Source organism: Anomaloglossus baeobatrachus, chromosome 3, assembly GCF_048569485.1.
Source record: "Anomaloglossus baeobatrachus isolate aAnoBae1 chromosome 3, aAnoBae1.hap1, whole genome shotgun sequence".
Taxonomy (NCBI): domain Eukaryota; kingdom Metazoa; phylum Chordata; class Amphibia; order Anura; family Aromobatidae; genus Anomaloglossus; species Anomaloglossus baeobatrachus.
The window spans coordinates 335,852,755-335,871,366 of record NC_134355.1 but is presented as its reverse complement, the minus strand read 5'-3'; the positions used below and the strand labels follow the sequence as shown (position 1 = coordinate 335,871,366).

Here is an 18,612-nt window from a genome sequence, read left to right as displayed (position 1 = left end):
TTGAATTTCATCTGTGGGCGGAGCTACCGCCTTCTCAGTCCCACAGATGAAGGAGGCGAGCTTCTGTCCGGCGCTGTGTGGGCCCCCTCTCCACCGTGACCTAATCGGGTAAATGCCCTCCCCGCCTCCCCATTATGGGCCCCGGTGAGCTGCTTCTAACCCCCCAGATGTATGCCCTGCCAATCCCCCCCCCCCCGCCGATGCCGCGGGTGCTGTACCCGCCGAGCCGCGGGTGCAGGCCCCACAGAGCAGCAGAGTTGTGTGTATTTGTCTGTATGTAGCAGAGTTGTATGTGTTTGTCTGTATGTAGCAGAGTTGTATGTGTTTGTCTGTATGTAGCAGAGTTGTATGTGTTTGTCTGTATGTAGCAGAGTTGTATGTGTTTGTCTGTATGTAGCAGAGTTGTATGTGTTTGTCTGTATGTAGCAGAGTTGTATGTGTTTGTCTGTATGTAGCAGAGTTGTGTGTGTTTGTCTGTATGTAGCAGAGTTGTGTGTGTTTGTCTGTATGTAGCAGAGTTGTATGTGTTTGTATGTAGCAGAGTTGTGTGTGTTTGTCTGTATGTAGCAGAGTTGTGTGTGTTTGTCTGTTTGTAGCAGAGTTGTGTGTGTATGTTTGTAGCAGAGTGTAGTACCATTGTTTCAGTCCAGTTGTGGCTTTATACAGCAGGGAGGAGCATTCCTTGCTGTACTAAGTGAACATTGGAGCGATTGATCTGTCAATGGCCCTTTAAAAACATATTGTACGGCTCTCGCGGAATTAAAATTAACATGTTGCAATCAAAGCAGACTTTTTTTCATTTGGGAGCGGGGTAGTCTTATACAGTGAGTATATCCCAAATTCTATATTTTTAGGGCAGAAGTTGGGGGTCGTCTTATACGCCCAGTCGTCTTATACGCCGGCATATACGGTAAATAAGCTGTAATTTTGAGGCAATCTCCTTTGTCTTGGCATATTTCCTTTTCTTCAGTTATGAAGCACCCTTAATATGCCCTATGCTGATCCTTTTTCAGGTACTGCCCTCTTCTCTATTACATTTAGTTAAAAAAAAATAAAGAAATCACAGAACAAATAAAAACAGTTAGGGTACATTCACATAGTGCAGAGTGGAGTGGGTCAAAAAAAAAAAAAACCAAAACAACACATTGTAATAAAGTACAGGTTAAATTAAATCAGATTTTAACTATATATTGTAGCAATTCTCTGCACATAAACTGACCTAATATTTCCCTTATTTGTGCAGAATTCATTGTTGTCTTCACTAATGCAATGCATAGAATGAAATTCAGATTTGTGCAGACTGTGATGTGGAAACAGATACAGAGTGGAAAAGCCACAAAGTTTCCCCCCCTAATGAAATGATGACACTATGAGATTATGAAACGTACGTCGGGGTCCAGGTATCGGGGGACCTCTCTGTTGCGTCCATTAAACTTTGTACTTATAGGTATCCTGGACTTTTCTGGGGGACTCCCCATTATGTGAATGCTGTTAGGGCGCTGTGCAATATTATTGTCAGAAAAAGAAAGCTAGCACAATTTCTAAACTGTACTTATTATTAAATGGAGGTTTTTGGCAAAACATTGCAATCTTTTGAGCTACCCCGCCACGTCACAGCAAATCTCAAGGGGCAGTCCTACACTAATATTTTATTTTATATGAAGGGTGTCATGCAGCCTCACACATTTAAAAGCAGAACTTTTTGAAACAGCACTTACCTGATGCTTTACATTCCCGTACCTGTGACTATGTCACAGCTGTGGGCGGGACAGGCCCAGGCAAGTGCTGCTTAGATTAAATAGCCTGTGGACAGGACTGATGGCTGAGTATGAACGGTCACCAATTGCAAAAATCAGACAGTTAGAACGACCAAAATAGGGTGCACGGCTTGGTGGAGGCTAACCACCTGCCAAAAAAAAAATAGAAAAAGGGAGCCAGCACAATTTCTAAACTGTACTTATTATTCACAGCTGTGAAACGTTCTGCTTTTAAATGTGTGAGGCCGCATGGCACCCTTCAGATAAAATATTAGTGTAGGGCTGCCCCTTGAGATTTGCCGTGACGTGGCTGGGTAGCTCAAAAGATTGCAATGTTTTGCCAAAAATCTCCATTTAATAATAAGTACAGTTTAGAAATTGTGCTGGCTCCCTTTTTCTGATCGCAATATTATTGTGCAATATTTCTGTGGTGACTGTTTATCCCTGTTTGTTACTTCTATAATTAAGTGCTCACAGACCCATATCGCATAAACTGTACTGCAGCATTTGTCTGTTTATATGTGATCTATCCATGTTATAAAACATTATTCTATTTTCACATGTTGTGTATATGATCATTGTTATATGAATATGATAGATCTATGATGCTGACATATGCTGCTAGGGCGGAGTGCAATATTTATGTAATATACTTTTATGGGGTTTCTCTTTACCATTAAAATCTGCTGCACTTTATTGAAACTATGTGAAACCCTTAACATCATTGATGCATTTGTAACAACGCTTTGATTATACATCAGTGTCCCTCCTCTTTGTCTGTATCCATTTTTGTATACATAATTTTTGCATTGTACTGCATTGGTTACTTTATAACTGTACATCTATTTTTCCATCTATGTCCATGGATTGTTCTGCCAATTTCTCTTTGTGCCAGTTCCAACATTAAAAATATTTAATTATTTGCACCATACTCTGTTGTTTTCTCCGGTTTCTTGCCGGCTATGTTACACATCCCAGCTAGTCAGGCATCCTCCATTTCACAGGAGATGTAAAACAAAATGCAATTGACAACTTGACTTTATATGAAAAGGCAGAGGAGTGTAGTCTCCATGGTGGCATTTTCATGCCACTTTTGCTTTGATACTAAATTTAACATATACCATATTTTTCAAACTATAAGACGCACTTTTTTTCCCCCAAATGTTGGGGGAAAGTGGGGGGGTGTCTTATAGTCATCGGGGGCACGAGCAGGCTGTAGCAGCGCCTGCCGTGACCACGTGGGCCCGCTCATTTCATATCCACGCCCATCCTCCCGCCCATCATCTCTCAGTGCTGAAGCCAGCGGTGACAGGTGGGCGGGATGATGGCCGGGGGTTGCGCGCATAGAAAGAGCCAGCCCGCATGTTCATCCCTAGCAACTACAGCCTGGAGTGATCATGTGCGGCTGTATTTACTAACCTCCGTACATCATTATCAGCGCGGGGGTGCAGTAAATCAGTATAACTCACCCGTCACCATGTGTGGAGCAGTCACCGCTGTCTGCAGCATTGCGATGTCTTCTTGTCTGTGCCGGTCAGCTGATCGGTGTAGAGAGCGGTGAGCACAGAGATGACATCATCGGTGTGCGCGCCGCTAGTGTCCACACAGATCAGCTGACCGGCACAGACAGGAAGACATCGCGATGCTGCAGACAACGGTGGCGGCTCCACACAGCGGCGCTGCAGCTGAGACAGAGAGGAAGCTAAATCGGTGCTGCATGGAGTGAGGAAAGGCGAGTATAAAACGTTTATTTTGTTTTTCAATGCCACAGGATACAGGCCATATACCAGGATGGGGGTATTTTATGAGCAAGATGGATGCGGGTATATTATGAGCAGTATGGGGGTATATGAGCAGGATGGATGGGGGGTATATGAGCAGGATGGATGGGGGGTATATGAGCAGGATGGATGGGGGGTATATGAGCAGGATGGATGGGGGGTATATGAGCAGGATGGATGGGGGGGTATATGAGCAGGATGGATGGGGGGGTATATGAGCAGGATGGATGGGGGGGTATATGAGCAGGATGGATGGAGGGTATATGAGCAGGATGGATGGGGGGTATATGAGCAGGATGGATGGGGGGTATATGAGCAGGATGGATGGGGGTATATGAGCAGGATGGATGGGGGTATATGAGCAGGATGGGATATATAGCAGGATGGATGGGGTATATGAGCAAGATGGATGGGGTATATGAGCAAGATGGATGGGGGTATATGAGCAGGATGGATGGGGGTATATGAGCAGGATGGATGGGTGTATATGAGCAGGATGGATGGGGGTATATGAGCAGGATGGATGGGTGTATATGAGCAGGATGGATGGGGGTATATGAGCAGGATGGATGGGGGTATATGAGCAGGATGGATGGGGGTATATGAGCAGGATGGATGGGGGTATATAGCAGGATGGGATATATAGCAGGATGGATGGGGTATATGAGCAAGATGGATGGGGTATATGAGCAACATGGATGGGGGTATATGAGCAGGATGGATGGGGGTATATGAGCAGGATGGATGGGGGTATATGAGCAGGATGGATGGGTGTATATGAGCAGGATGGATGGGTGTATATGAGCAGGATGGATGGGGGTTATAAAAGCAGGATGGATGGGGGTATATGAGCAGGATGGATGGGGGTATATGAGCAGGATGGATGGGGGTATATGAGCAGGATGTGGGTATATGAGCAGGATGATATACAAGGCAGGAGGATCGTTACCAGAATGGGATACCTTAGTAGAGAATTTGGGGACATTACCCCCATCATGACCACATTTTTTGGTTAAAATTTTATTTTCCTATTTTCTGCCTCTAAAGCCAGGGTGCGTCTTATGGTCAAGTGCGTCTTGTAGTCCGAAAAATACGGTATTTACCCATACAATATAATTGCATGATATGATATATGAGCAAGATGGATGGGGGTATATGAGCAGGATGGATGGGTGTATATGAGCAGGATGGATGGGGGTATATGAGCAGGATGGATGGGGGGTATATGAGCAGGATGGATGGGGGGTATATGAGCAGGATGGATGGGGGGTATATGAGCAGGATGGATGGGGGGTATATGAGCAGGATGTGGGTATATGAGCAGGATGATATACAAGGCAGGAGGATCGTTACCAGAATGGGATACCTTAGTAGAGAATTTGGGGACATTACCCCCATCATGACCTCATTTTTTGGTTAAAATTTTATTTTCCTATTTTCTGCCTCTAAAGCCAGGGTGCGTCTTATGGTCAGGTGCGTCTTATAGTCCGAAAAATACGGTATTTACCCATACAATATAATTGCACTGCTAGCTGTAGGAAAGTCTACACAAGAACGGGGTCCAATGTCCCTGATTAGAATAGCGAAGTCACACATGCACGCAGCCCTCCATCCAATGTGTAGAAGACTGGTGCAGAGTGCCAGCACAACATTTGGTCAAATCTATTGCTCTCAGCCTTGGAATAAAGTGGCCGTACACATACATGGCCACTGATCCATTTAAGCCGAGGATGCCAAACCCTGTTCTTACAATTGGTGGAGGTCGCAGTGATTACCCTGTGGACAGATAATGAAGCTTATCACTAGTGATGAGTGAGTACTAAATATTCGTGCTGAATACCTAGTACTATTCCAGTATTTGTCACAAATAAACTTAATGCAAGTCATGGGGGCCTGGACCATTATTCTTAAAGATTTCCCACAACAATGTTCAGGACTCATTGATTTCGATTAGGTTTGTTATTTATGATGAATACCAGAATAGTACTAGATATTTGGTTCGAAGAACCCAAACCCGTATATTTTACTATTCACCAGTTGTCACCCCTTCAAGCAATGTTAAGAAATTATTTGATTGTTTAGCATTACCTTAAGAGTTTGTGACCATTTGTAGTGGCAACTTCAGCGAGGCTTGTCAGTATCTTGAGGTATTGGCTTTCATTTAGTTGGGACAAATGTTCAAGGACCTGCCGTAACTACGGTAAAAATATTAAAGCTGAGCTATATAATGATTCACTAAAATATTTCATTATTCAAAAATCCCACAATGGTCACAGAAATAACCTGAATCTGACAAAAGTAATAAATAAAAAAAAATCTATGAAAATTAACAAATGAGAGTCAGGCATTGCTTTTGAACCATGCTTCCACAGGATTTTTAAAAAAATAAAATTCATAAAATAAGCCTGGACAGAAATGATGGTACCCCTGAAAATAATGTAACAAAAGGGACATGTTAACACTAGAACTACTGAGGTAGCCATTTTGACTACTTTGCACTATGTATTTCTATATAGGTGTCACAAGTCCAGTAGTTCTAGTGTTAAATCAAGGTGTGTCCACTAATTAGCATCACAGGTGTCTACAATCTTGTAATTAGTCAGTGGGCCTGTATATAGGGCTACAGATACTCACTCTTCTGTTTGGTGACATGGTGTGTACCACACTCAACACAGCCCAGAGGAAGTGAAGGAAAGAGTTGTCTCAGGAGATTAGCAAGAAAATTATAGACAAGCATGTTAAAAAGATAAATGTTATAAGACCATCTCCAAGCAGCTTGATGTTCCTGTGACTAAAGTTGCACATATTATTCAGAATTTTAAGATCCATAGTACTGTAAAACAACCTCTCTGGACGTGGCCGCAGGAGGAAAATTGATGACAAATCAAAGAGACGGATAATACGAATGGTAACAAAGAGCCCACAAAAACTTCTAAAGAGATTAAAGGTGAACGTCAAGCTCATGGAACATCAGTGTCAGATCGCACCATCTGTCGTTGTTTGAGCCAAAGTGGACTTCATGGGAGACGTCAAAAGGAGGACATCAGTGTTGAACAAAAAAAAAAAAAAAAAAAATCATAAAAAAGCCAGATTGTAATTTGCCAAACTACATGTTAAGACACTAAGATCCTGGGAGAATGTACTAAGGACAGATGAGACAAAAATTGAACTTTTTGGCAAGGCACATCAGCTCCATGTTCACAGACGGAAAAATGAAGCATATCAAGAAAAGAACACTGCCCCTACTGTGAGACATGGAGGAGGCTCAGTTATGTTCTAGGTCTGCTTTGCTGCATCTTGCACAGAGTGTCTTGAATCTGTGCAGGGTACAATTAAATCTGAAGATTATCAAGGGATTCTAAAGAGAAAAGTGCTGCCCAGTGTCAGAAAGCTTGGTTTCAGTCGCAGGTCTGGGTCTTGCACCAGGATAATGACCCAATTCCCACAGCTTAAAAACATCAAGAATGGCTAAGAGGAAAACATTGGACTATTTGGAAGTGGCCTTCTATGAGCCCTGACCTAAATCCTATTGAGAATCTTTGGAAAGAGCTTAAACATGTCGTCTGGAAAAGGCAACCTTCAAACACTCTTAAGGAGTGGTCAAAATACCTGTGGAGAGGTGCAGATGTCTCATTGACCGTTACAGGAATCGTTTGATTGCAGTGATTGCCTCAATAGGTTGTGGAACAAAATATTAAGTTAAGGAGGAGGAGGAGGGCGCTATCATGTCTGTCCAGGCCTAGTTCATGAGGTTTGTTTGTTTTTTTTTGCTTTTTTTTAAAAATTCTGTGGAAGCTGAAAAGCAGCAATGTCTGACTTTCATTTGTTCATTTCATAGATTTTTTATTTATTATTACTTTTGTCAGATTCAAGTTATTTCTGTGACCATTGTGGGTTTTTATTTCATTAAACGAGGGGTATCAACAATTTTGACCACATGTGTATATGTATAATCTCCTTTTGATCACTTTTTATTGAGTTCCTTTGAGCAGGCGCCGTGACTATGTAAAGGGCAAAACCAGCATTTCAATCTGCGTTTCCTTTAGAGGATTTAGCGTACTGATTAAATCATTTTACATTTAGATAAATAAGCCTCGTGTGGACAAGGCGATAACATGTTAATTTTTTTTTGTTTTTCATTTATTTTTTAACTAGGTAAAAGGAAGAAAGATTTTTTTTTCTTACATTTTAAAAACTTTGCATAGCGTTTGTGGGAAAATGGTTGACCTTACTACATACAGAACTTTAGATCTAAGGGGGATTGGATTTTGCTCACTGGCAAACCTAGTTAACTACAGTGAAATATTGGCATTTCTAGAAATATTGTGCCAAAGAATTAGTGTACATATACAAATAAAAATAAAAAATACCAAATACATTTGAACAATTGGCACTGGGAAAAATCCCAATACTTAAAAGGATAGGTCAGTTTAGAAAACCTAGTTAATAAGCAAAGGAATCATACAGGAGGCAATACGCATTTATTGAAAGTCGGCCTCACCCGCCAATTTCTGTTGGACCATCCGACGATAACGAGTGCGCTAGAAATATTCTTTATGTGAACAGTTATGTATGTAGGAGTGGTCACTTGTAAGGTTGTTCTATGACTTTTCAGACTTGTGTTAACTAGTTTAAATTAAAATTCATGCATAAAATATCAAATTAATGAATTGAGCAAGTCATTGATTTTCTAAAGATGCTATTGACATGAAATTCTGACCAGATGTTGGTAACAACTTATCCAATCCCCAAAAAGAAATCAAACCATAGATATCCATAAATGTAGAGATGTGTAATAATGAGAAATGACACAGGGCGAAAGTATTGAACACATGAAGAAAGAGAGGTGCAAACCAAGGAAATCATGACACCAGCTGAAATCTATGAGTAATTAGAAAGCAATCCTGCCACTTATTATTTTCACTACCAGCAGGTTCAACCGACGGCCTACAAAAAGATGTCTCCTTATCAAGGTGAATGAAGGAAGGATGAATGGACAAATGTACCAAGACATTCTTGGTAAAAATCTACTGCCATCTACCAGGATGATGAATATGATACTCAAACACACAGCCAATGAAACTCTCAATTGGTCTCAGAGAAAGAAAATAAAGCTGCTAGACTGGCTCCGACAATCACCTGACCGGAATCTAATTGAAAATGTATGGAAGGAACGAAAGCTCAGGGTTCATAGAAGGAGCCCAATGACCATTCAGGATTTGAAGAGTGATTGTGTGGAAGAATGTCCAAAATCACACCTGAGCAATGCCTGTGAAGTTTCTCCAAACAGGAGGTGTCTTGAAGTTGAAGCTGTCATCAACAACACAGGCTTTTTTACAAAGTATTTAATGTATTTCAGTAAGCGTTTTCTATACTTTTTCCAGTGTAATTTCTCACTATTACACATATCTAAATTTATGGACATCTCTGGACTGATTTGCCTGTGTGGATTGGATGGGTTGTTACTGACATCTGGTGAAAAATCCATGTCAAGTTGCACCTTTACAAATATATTTTCATAGAAAATTGGTGACGTGTTCAATACTTATTTCACTTGCTGTAACTTAAAAGGGTTGTGGTTCAATCACAACCACTCTGCTTAGTCTCGTAGGCTTTAATTGGCGAGCACTGCTAATGTTGGACCACGACTTAATTCAAACTTTACTTTTGGGGCTCAATAGTAGTGGAAACCCCAGCAATCATCAACTTATTACATGTACAGTAAATAGGTGATCATTTGCGTTTGTAGCACAACCTCTATAAAGGAAGTTTGATACACAGAATATGTCTAAAAAATCCTGAGAACTGTACCATATTTTCCCGAAGATCTTCATTTTGAGTCATCTGAATTAACGTCTGAAAAAGTCTAGGATGATGCTGTATAAGTACATCACATGTTTCTCCATAGCCACCCTACCAGAAAACACACCGGAATTACATTGTGTACACATACATGTATTCACGTTTGGCATGTGTCAATTAGCAAGGACTATGCAAATGTGGATAAAGCATATTGGTGGAATTACTACTCTCTTTGTATAATTGACCTTGGCAGTTCTCTGATATATTAATAAAAATACTTATAAGGAACCCGTGACGTGGCTGCTGATGCCCAAATCATAGGTGGCATCAATCAGTGCTTAGTTGTCAATCACGTGGTGCAGCGATGGGTGCAGCGATGGGTGAAGCCAGAGGCAGTGCCGGATTAGTCTCATCTCTGACCATGGTCCCCAGCCAGATCATTAACTATATGTTCTCTGAAACATCAAAGAGTCTCATAGAAAAATATAATTGACTGCAATCGTGCAGCCAAGCTCGGATTCATCATTTGGACGGCATAACTCGCATGAGAGGGTCTCTTTAAAAGAGGATTTCTGGTGAAAACAAATCAATAGAGAAGGGCGAGCACTAAAATGCTCGAATGCTCGTTACTAGATTTGAGCAGGTCAGACGCTTGGACAAGCTCAACGCGAGTAACGAGCATTATGGAAAATGAATGATTGACATGTTCATACAGCCAGTCATGAACAGAGCATTTCCAGGGGGAGAGAGGGCGGGAGTTTTATTTTTTTGTTGGTCATACTATGTCCAAGAACATTGTTTTATTCCCTAGGAGAGATATTCAGAGACTGTGAATGGCTCTCCCTGGGGTCCCTGCACACATCATGCAGTGAAGCAAGCCTGTGCTTTGTGGTCATTGTTTCACGGATGACGTATCAGAGCACCCGTGATACTAGGCCAAGCACCGCAAGTATCCGAGTGCCCTGATGCTTAATCAAGTAACAAGCAGTGCCGAGCAGGCTCGCTCATCACTAGTTATCAACTATACAAGGGATAGGTGTTAATTTACCGATTAGTGGGCTCCTACTGCTTGAACTCCACAGGCTATTTACTTCATGCAGCATTTGCTTGGACCTGTCCCGCCCACAGCCATGACTCAGTCATGGGTACGGGATTGAAATAGACCAGGTGAGTGCTGCTAAGAGCAGTTCTACTATTCATATGTGAGGCCGTATGGCACATTTTATAAAAATATTTTAGTGTAGGACTGCTTCAAATGAGATTTGCCGTGACGTGGCGAAGCAGCTCAAGAAATTGCAATTTTTTGCCAAAAATCTCAAAAAATTTTAAAATAAGTACAGTTTGGAATGTTTGGTGCTGTGGTGCACATTTGGTGCTGCTTTTTGTTTTTTCATCATGCAGTGAAGCAAGCCTGTGCTTTGTGGTCATTGTTTCACGGATGACGTATCAGAGCACCCGTGATACTAGGCCAAGCACCGCAAGTATCCGAGTGCCCTGATGCTTAATCAAGTAACAAGCAGTGCCGAGCAGGCTCGCTCATCACTAGTTATCAACTATACAAGGGATAGGTGTTAATTTACCGATTAGTGGGCTCCTACTGCTTGAACTCGAACTGATGTCAGAATGGGAAACTTATCCTTGACAGGGAATCCTTCACCTCCATTACAAAATGGCACAGCAAGTCAGATACATAACAGCCGCTCCATTGATTCAATATGAGCATGCCGGAAAAGGCGGAGCACAACGCTCAGAAGCCCCATAGGGAATGAATCGAGTGGCGGTCAGACATGCATATTGCCACTCCATTCTAACACCGATAAAATGCCCAATTTATGTAAATCCATACAGGTTTCAGCAGCCGTGCCCCCACAAATCAACAAATTATCACCTAACCTATGGATGTGATAGCTTTTGTTCATTGGACACCCCTTAAATAAAAAGGCAGTCCCATGGTTGTAGTAGAAGACGTACCTGTACACAAAGGTCCAGTGGAGTAACACCATTCTTATCTGGCAGGTACTTTGCACCACGCAGTAATAATATCTGTGCTGTATCTCTCTGTCCATGACTGCAGGAAACAAAGAAATCATTTGAGCTACAAGCTGTACACTTGATGGAATGGTAATTATAATCTGACCAGAAGCCATGTGAGCAGAAAATCTCTATCCATCTCTGATTATTTCTCCTTTACAAACTACTGCTGGAGGAGAAATTAATTTTACGTTATCTTATCTTCCACAAGAAAAGCATTTACTGTAATATCCTTTCAGTGAACAGCTGCAAAAAACGGATTGTAAAAGAAATGAAAGACAATATACTAATCTAACATCAATGCACCACTAGCATACTAAGAATGAGACAAGTAAACCTATCCTGAAAGGTACAATGCATTTTTAGAATCATCCATTTAGGATGGAAAAAAACAAGGAAAGAAATGGAAACAAAATATTCATAAAGATTTCGGAAATGCACTTGGACATGCAAATCATCAAGATCCGCTACTGGCAGCTCCCTTTGCAATTGCAATACTAGCAAGTTTATGCCACGCAGACTGAGGCGTCAAAAACCACCAGAAGGCATTTGTATGACGAGCTAGATGTCCAGCTGCAGGCGTTCCATTGACCTCACACCACCGTTCTCAAAGACTATCATGGTGCAGAGCAAGACACCAATGGATGCTGGAATGGAGGTCTAGCGATGAGTCCCACTTTTGTCTTGGATTCAACAATAGCCAGAGATTGGGCTGAAGAGCATCACCTTGAAGAGGTCATCACAAGGGAATCATGAATGTGTTCCAAAAAACGTTTTCTTAACACGGAAACCCCAGCATAGCACAGCCTGATGTCTGTCCTTAAATGCCTATCATGATGCATTACAAAAAGATTAAAATTGCTCTTCTGGCCGCTGTGTCCCCTGAGGAGTGCTACGTAACGCGTCGGGAGGTCCAGGAACTTGAGTGATTGAGGTTAGAGGTTTGCCGCCTATGAGGGTGTAGTGCGGCTGAAAATATGAGCCCCCTCTCTGGTATATGGTGGTAACACCTTGTTTTCTTTCCAATGCTTTTTGTGCATTTCAATGAATTTTTCCAATGGTTATCATTGCTATGTCTGTCAGTGATCTCTAGGAGGTTTATGTGTGGTGAAGATACTATTATCACCCCGTCTTTTAGAGTTTGACACCCTAGACATTGTTGGTAACTAACCTTTGAACCATAGGTTCTGCTTTATGTGTGTGGCTAGTTATGTTGTAATCCCTACAGGGGTACGATCTCACTTTTTATATAGCCTTAAAGGGAACGTGTCACCACTTTTTTGGCCTATAAGCTGCGGCCAGCACCACCAAGCTCTTATATACAGCATTCTAAGATGCTGTATATAAGAGCCCAGGCCGGGGGTATAACATAAAAAACACTTTATAATACTTACCTAACGGTCACGCTGTGGGCCTGATGGGCGTCTCCGTTGTCTGGTGCCGCCTCTTTCGGCCATCTTTGTGCTCCTTCTTCTCTAGCCGCGGTGCATGCCGGGTCAGACGTCATACACACGCGCCGGCATTCAGGTCCTGAGCAGGCGCACTTTGATCTGCCCTGAGTAGGGCAGATCAAAGTATTGGCCATTAGACAAAGAGAAACCAAGGGAAAAATTGTGAAAACATACCCTGCTGTAACTAAATAAAAGCATAGTGCATATAAACATAGGGTACTTAGTAAACACTGTTTTAGTGGGATAGCTTTATGCTTTTTTTGATCAAAAACAGTGTTTACTAAGTACCCTATGTTTATATGCACTATGCTTTTATTTAGTTACAGCAGGGTATGTTTTCACAATTTTTCCCTTGGTTTTTCCAGATCAAAGTATTGTAGTATGCCTGCACAGGACCGGCGAGTGTGTATGACGTAGCCGCGTCATGCATACAGGCTTCAGAAAGAGGACAAAGATGGCCGAAAGAGGAGGCGCCGGCACCGGACAACGGAGCTGCCCATAAGGCCCACAGTGCGACTGTTAGGTAAGTATTATAAAGTGTTTTTTATGTTGTCACAACAGCCTGGGCTGTTATATACAGCATGTTAGAATGCTGTATATAAGAGCCCGGTGGTGGTGGCCGAAGCTTGTAGGGCAAAACAGTGGTGACAGGTTCCCTTAAACTTTTTGAAGTTTCTGACAGTGGGACAGTTTTTCCAGGCTACACTCATAAAATGCATCTTCTCTGCTATATTTATTAATAGTGCTTTGAATTAAGTCTTTTCTTGTGAATTTCTTTTGGGAAGAGATTTATGATCACTTAACGGTCCCTGATAAATACCGGTTTGAGATTTTTTTCTCCTTTGTGAATTCTCTCAGTAAGACATCGACTTTCTTGATACAGCCTTTTACTTTGTTTGTCTGTTGGCGTGCTTATCTTTTAATTGATCCAATAAAAGTTAGATTTTAATCATTTTTGCACACACACATTAGTATTAGCCTGCTATCTTTTTTCAAAATCCTTGGTAATTATACATCCTTTTGGATTATACGGAAACACCAGACCATATGCTACTGGTGCTACCAAAGTAGTCTGCACTGCCTAAATGTGCTACTATGGCCTGCACCACCTCCAAACTTATCTCCCTTCGAGTACAACTGGGGTGTCATTCATCAACAATTGGAAAGTGAGCATTCAGCAGAAAATGTTGTTGATTTGCGTGCCCGAGTGCATTCAGCATGGCAGGATATTCCACAGACAACCATGAATAATCATAATCATAGCAGCCGTGGCACGTGGGGCTTATACTCAATAATGAATAAGTTGCTTTGAAAATTTTTGTTCCATTTTTTCATCCTTTGCATATCTTTGACATATCTACCCATCCCGTGATTTCCAGAATTCCATGACATTTCCTTCTTGAATGTGGAGTAAATACGCAGTGGTTGCCCTTTAGACAGGGTTGCCCTTTAGACAGGGTTGCCCTTCAGACAGGGTTGCCCTTCAGACAGGGTTGCCCTTCAGACAGGGTTGCCCTTTAAAACCAGGCTTTTGATACAAAAGACCTGTCCAAGGATAGGTGAGTCATAAGATCAGAGTCGTCCGACTCCTGGCACTCCCACTGATCAATCTCCTTCCGTTCCTGCCTGATCTACAGTGTATTGAAGAGGAACTGTACAGCTGCAGTCACTTCAATCAGAATTGATCTGTCGTTCTCAATAAAAGGTTACTACACAGTTAATGAAGCTGTGCCGTTTCGGCTCCATTCAATGTTTACATCTAACCACAACTGGAGCTGAAAACTGCTGATTAGTGGGGGTCCAAGCTGATATTGATGACCTACCCTTAAAATAGGTCAACAAAATTAAAAGCCCGTTGAGATGACTGGTAGACTTCTGGCCTATTTTACAAGGTATAACGTCAAATGAAAGCCTATAAAAATGAAGTGCAAAGCCAGATGAAATAAAAAGTAGAATGGTATAATTCTATTGAATAAAAATGATTAAAAACAAAACATACATGCAATAGTGAGGGCACAGGAATACAAGGCTGGCAAGTAAAATATCCAAAGATGTACAAAGACAAAATAACAGGTATATCAAAATGAAAATGTTGCAAGCGGATACTCACAATATGAGAAAAGTATTATTGACCCAACATAGTAGGGATGTGATGTAAAAGAAGGGAATTTTGTTTACTTACCGTAAATTCCTTTTCTTCTAGCTCTAATTGGGAGACCCAGACAATTGGGTGTATAGGCTATGCCTCCGGAGGCCGCACAAAGTACTACACTTAAAAGTGTTAGGCCCCTCCCCTTCTGCCAATACACCCCCCGTGCTCCCACGGGCTGCTCAGTTTTGGTGCAAAAGCAAGAAGGAGGAAAAAATAATTATAAACTGGTTTAACTTCAATCCGAAGGAAACTCGGAGAACTGAAACCATTCAACATGAACAACATGTGTACACAAAAAAACAGGGGCGGGTGCTGGGTCTCCCAATTAGAGCTAGAAGAAAAGGAATTTACGGTAAGTAAACAAAATTCCCTTCTTCTTTTTCGCTCTATTGGGAGACCCAGACAATTGGGACGTCCAAAAGCAGTCCCTGGGTGGGTAAAATAATACCTCGTAAGAGAGCCGTAAAACGGCCCTTTCCTACAGGTGGGCAACCGCCGCCTGAAGGACTCGTCCACCTAGGCTGGCATCCGCCGCAGCATAGGTATGCACCTGATAGTGCTTCATGAAAGTGTGCAGGCTCGACCAGGTAGCCGCCTGACACACCTGTTGAGCCGCAGCCTGGTGCCTCAAAGCCCAGGACGCTCCCACGGCTCTGGTAGAATGGGCCTTCAGCCCTGAGGGAACCGGAAGCCCAGCCGAACGGTAAGCTTCGATAATTGGCTCCTTGATCCACCGAGCCAGGGTTGATTTGGAAGCCTGTGACCCTTTACGCTGGCCAGCGACAAGGACAAAGAGTGCATCCGAGCGGCGCAGGGGCGCCGTACGAGAAATGTAGAGACTGAGTGCTCTCACCAGATCTAACAAGTGCAAATCCTTTTCACATTGGTGAACTGGATGAGGATAAATAGAGGGTAAGGAAATATCCTGATTGAGATGAAAGGGGGATACCACCTTAGGGAGAAACTCCGGAACCGGACGTAGAACCACCTTGTCCTGGTGAAAAACCAGAAAAGGGGCTTTGCACGACAACGCTGCTAGCTCAGACACTCTCCGAAGTGAAGTGACTGCTACTAGAAAAACCACTTTCTGCGAAAGGCGTGAGAGAGAAATATCTCTCATTGGCTCGAATGGTGGTTTCTGAAGAACCATCAGCACCCTGTTTAGATCCCAGGGTTCTAACGGCCGCTTGTAAGGTGGAACGATGTGACAAACTCCCTGCAGGAACGTGCGTACCTGTGGAAGTCTAGCTAGGCGCTTCTGGAAAAAACACAGAGAGCGCTGAAACTTGTCCCTTAAGGGAACCGAGCGACAAACCCTTTTCCCGTCCAGATTGAAGGAAGGACAGAAAAGTAGGTAATGCAAATGGCCAGGGAGAAAAACCCTGAGCAGAGCACCACGACAGGAAAATTTTCCACGTCCTGTGATAAATCTTGGCGGACGTTGGTTTCCTAGCCTGTCTCATAGTGGCAATGACTTCTTGAGATAACCCTGAAGACGCTAGGATCCAGGACTCAATGGCCACACAGTCAGGTTGAGGGCCGCAGAATTCAGATGGAAAAACGGCCCTTGAGACAGCAAGTCTGGTCGGTCTGGTAGTGCCCACGGTTGGCCGACCGTGAGATGCCACAGATCCGGGTACCACGACCTCCTCGGCCAGTCTGGAGCGACGAGGATGGCGCGGCGGCAGTCGGCCCTGATCTTGCGTAACACTCTGGGCAACAGTGCCAGCGGAGGAAACACATAAGGGAGCTGAAACTGCGACCGATTCTGAACTAAGGCGTCTGCCGCCAGAGCTCTTGGATCTTGAGACCGTGCCATGAACGTTGGTACCTTGTTGTTGTGCCGGGACGCCATGAGGTCGACGTCCGGCACCCCCCAGCGGCAACAGATCTCCTGAAACACGTCCGGGTGAAGGGACCATTCCCCTGCGTCCATGCCCTGGCGACTGAGATAATCTGCTTCCCAGTTTTCCACGCCTGGGATGTGAACTGCGGATATGGTGGAGGCCGTGGCTTCCACCCACATCAAAATCCGCCGGACTTCCTGGAAGGCTTGTCGACTGCGTGTGCCGCCTTGGTGGTTGATGTATGCCACCGCTGTAGATTTGTCCGACTGAATTCGGATCTGCTTGCCTTCCAGCCACTGCTGGAACGCTTTCAGGGCAAGATACACTGCCCGAATTTCCAGAACATTGATCTGAAGCGAGGACTCTTGCCGGGTCCACGTACCCTGAGTCCTGTGGTGGAGAAAAAACCGCTCCCCACCCTGACAGACTTGCGTCCGTCGTGACTACTTCCCAGGATGGGGGTAGGAAGGATTTCCCCTTCGACAATGAAGTGGGAAGAAGCCACCACCGAAGGGAAGCTTTGGTCGCCTGAGAGAGGGAGACGGTCCTGTCGAGGGACGTCGGCTTCCTGTCCCATTTGCGTAGGATGTCCCATTGAAGAGGACGCAGGTGAAACTGCGCGAAAGGGACTGCTTCCATTGCTGCCACCATCTTCCCCAGGAAGTGCATGAGGCGCCTCAAGGGGTGTGACTGGCCTTGAAGGAGAGATTGTACCCCTGTCTGTAGTGACCGCTGCTTGATCAGCGGAAGCTTCACTATCGCTGAGAGGGTATGAAACTCCATGCCAATGTATGTGAGCGATTGGGCCGGTGTCAGATTTGACTTTGGAAAAATGAAGATCCACCCGAAACTCTGGAGAGTCTCCAGGGTAGCGTCGAGGCTGTGTTGGCATGCCTCTAGAGAGGGTGCCTTGATCAACAGATCGTCCAAGTACGGGATCACCGAGTGACCCTGAGAATGGAGGACCGCTACTACAGTAGCCATAACCTTGGTGAAAACCCGTGGGGCTGTTGCCAGGCCGAATGGCAGTGCCACGAACTGCAGGTGTTCGTTTCCTATGGCGAAGCGCAAGAAGCGCTGGTGCTCTGGGGCAATCGGAACGTGGAGATAAGCATCTTTGATATCGATCGATGCAAGGAAAACTCCTTGGGACATTGAGGCGATGACGGAGCGAAGGGATTCCATCCGGAACCGCCTGGTCTTTACGTGTTTGTTGAGAAGTTTCAGGTCTAGGACAGGACGGAAAGACCCGTCCTTCTTTGGGACCACAAACAAGTTGGAGTAAAAACCGTGGCCCTGTTGATGAAGAGGAACAGGGACCACCACTCCTTCTGCCTTCAGAGTGCCCAGCGCCTGCAGAAGAGCCTCGGCTCTCTCGGGAGGCGGAGAAGACCTGAAGAATCGAGTCGGGGGACGAGAGATGAACTCTATCTTGTAACCGTGAGACAGAATGTCTCTCACCCAGCGGTCTTTTATTTGTGGCAGCCAGGTGTCGCAAAAGCGGGAGAGCCTGCCACCGACCGAGGATGCTACTAGAGGAGGTAGAAGTCATGAGGCAGCCGCTTTGTTAGCGGTGCTCCCAATGGCCTTTTTAGGACGTGACTTAGACCGCCATGCATCAGAGTTCCTTTGTTCTTTCTGAGACCTTTTGGACGAGGAGAATTGGGACCTGCCCGCGCCCCGAAAGGACCGAAACCTCGACTGCCCTCTCCTCTGTTGGGAGAGGTTCTGCTTGGGCTGGGGTAAGGATGTATCCTTTCCCTTGGATTGTTTGATGATTTCATCCAGGCG

At 44.0% G+C, this 18,612-nt stretch overlaps 1 protein-coding gene across 4 annotated transcripts in view; it reads right to left on the bottom strand.

Annotated features, from left to right (window-relative positions):
* The window catches only part of HACE1 (HECT domain and ankyrin repeat containing E3 ubiquitin protein ligase 1), a 141,031-nt gene that overhangs the window by 86,144 nt on the left and 36,275 nt on the right, over positions 1–18,612 (bottom strand). For all 4 annotated transcript variants that reach the window (XM_075340089.1, XM_075340092.1, XM_075340091.1 and 1 more), the window contains exons 8-10: positions 11,312–11,408; positions 9,350–9,451; positions 5,627–5,733 (exon numbers count right to left, since the gene is read on the bottom strand). In XM_075340089.1, the coding sequence (XP_075196204.1) occupies positions 5,627–5,733; positions 9,350–9,451; positions 11,312–11,408 (306 nt within the window). The remainder of the gene's footprint in view (positions 1–5,626; positions 5,734–9,349; positions 9,452–11,311; positions 11,409–18,612) is intronic.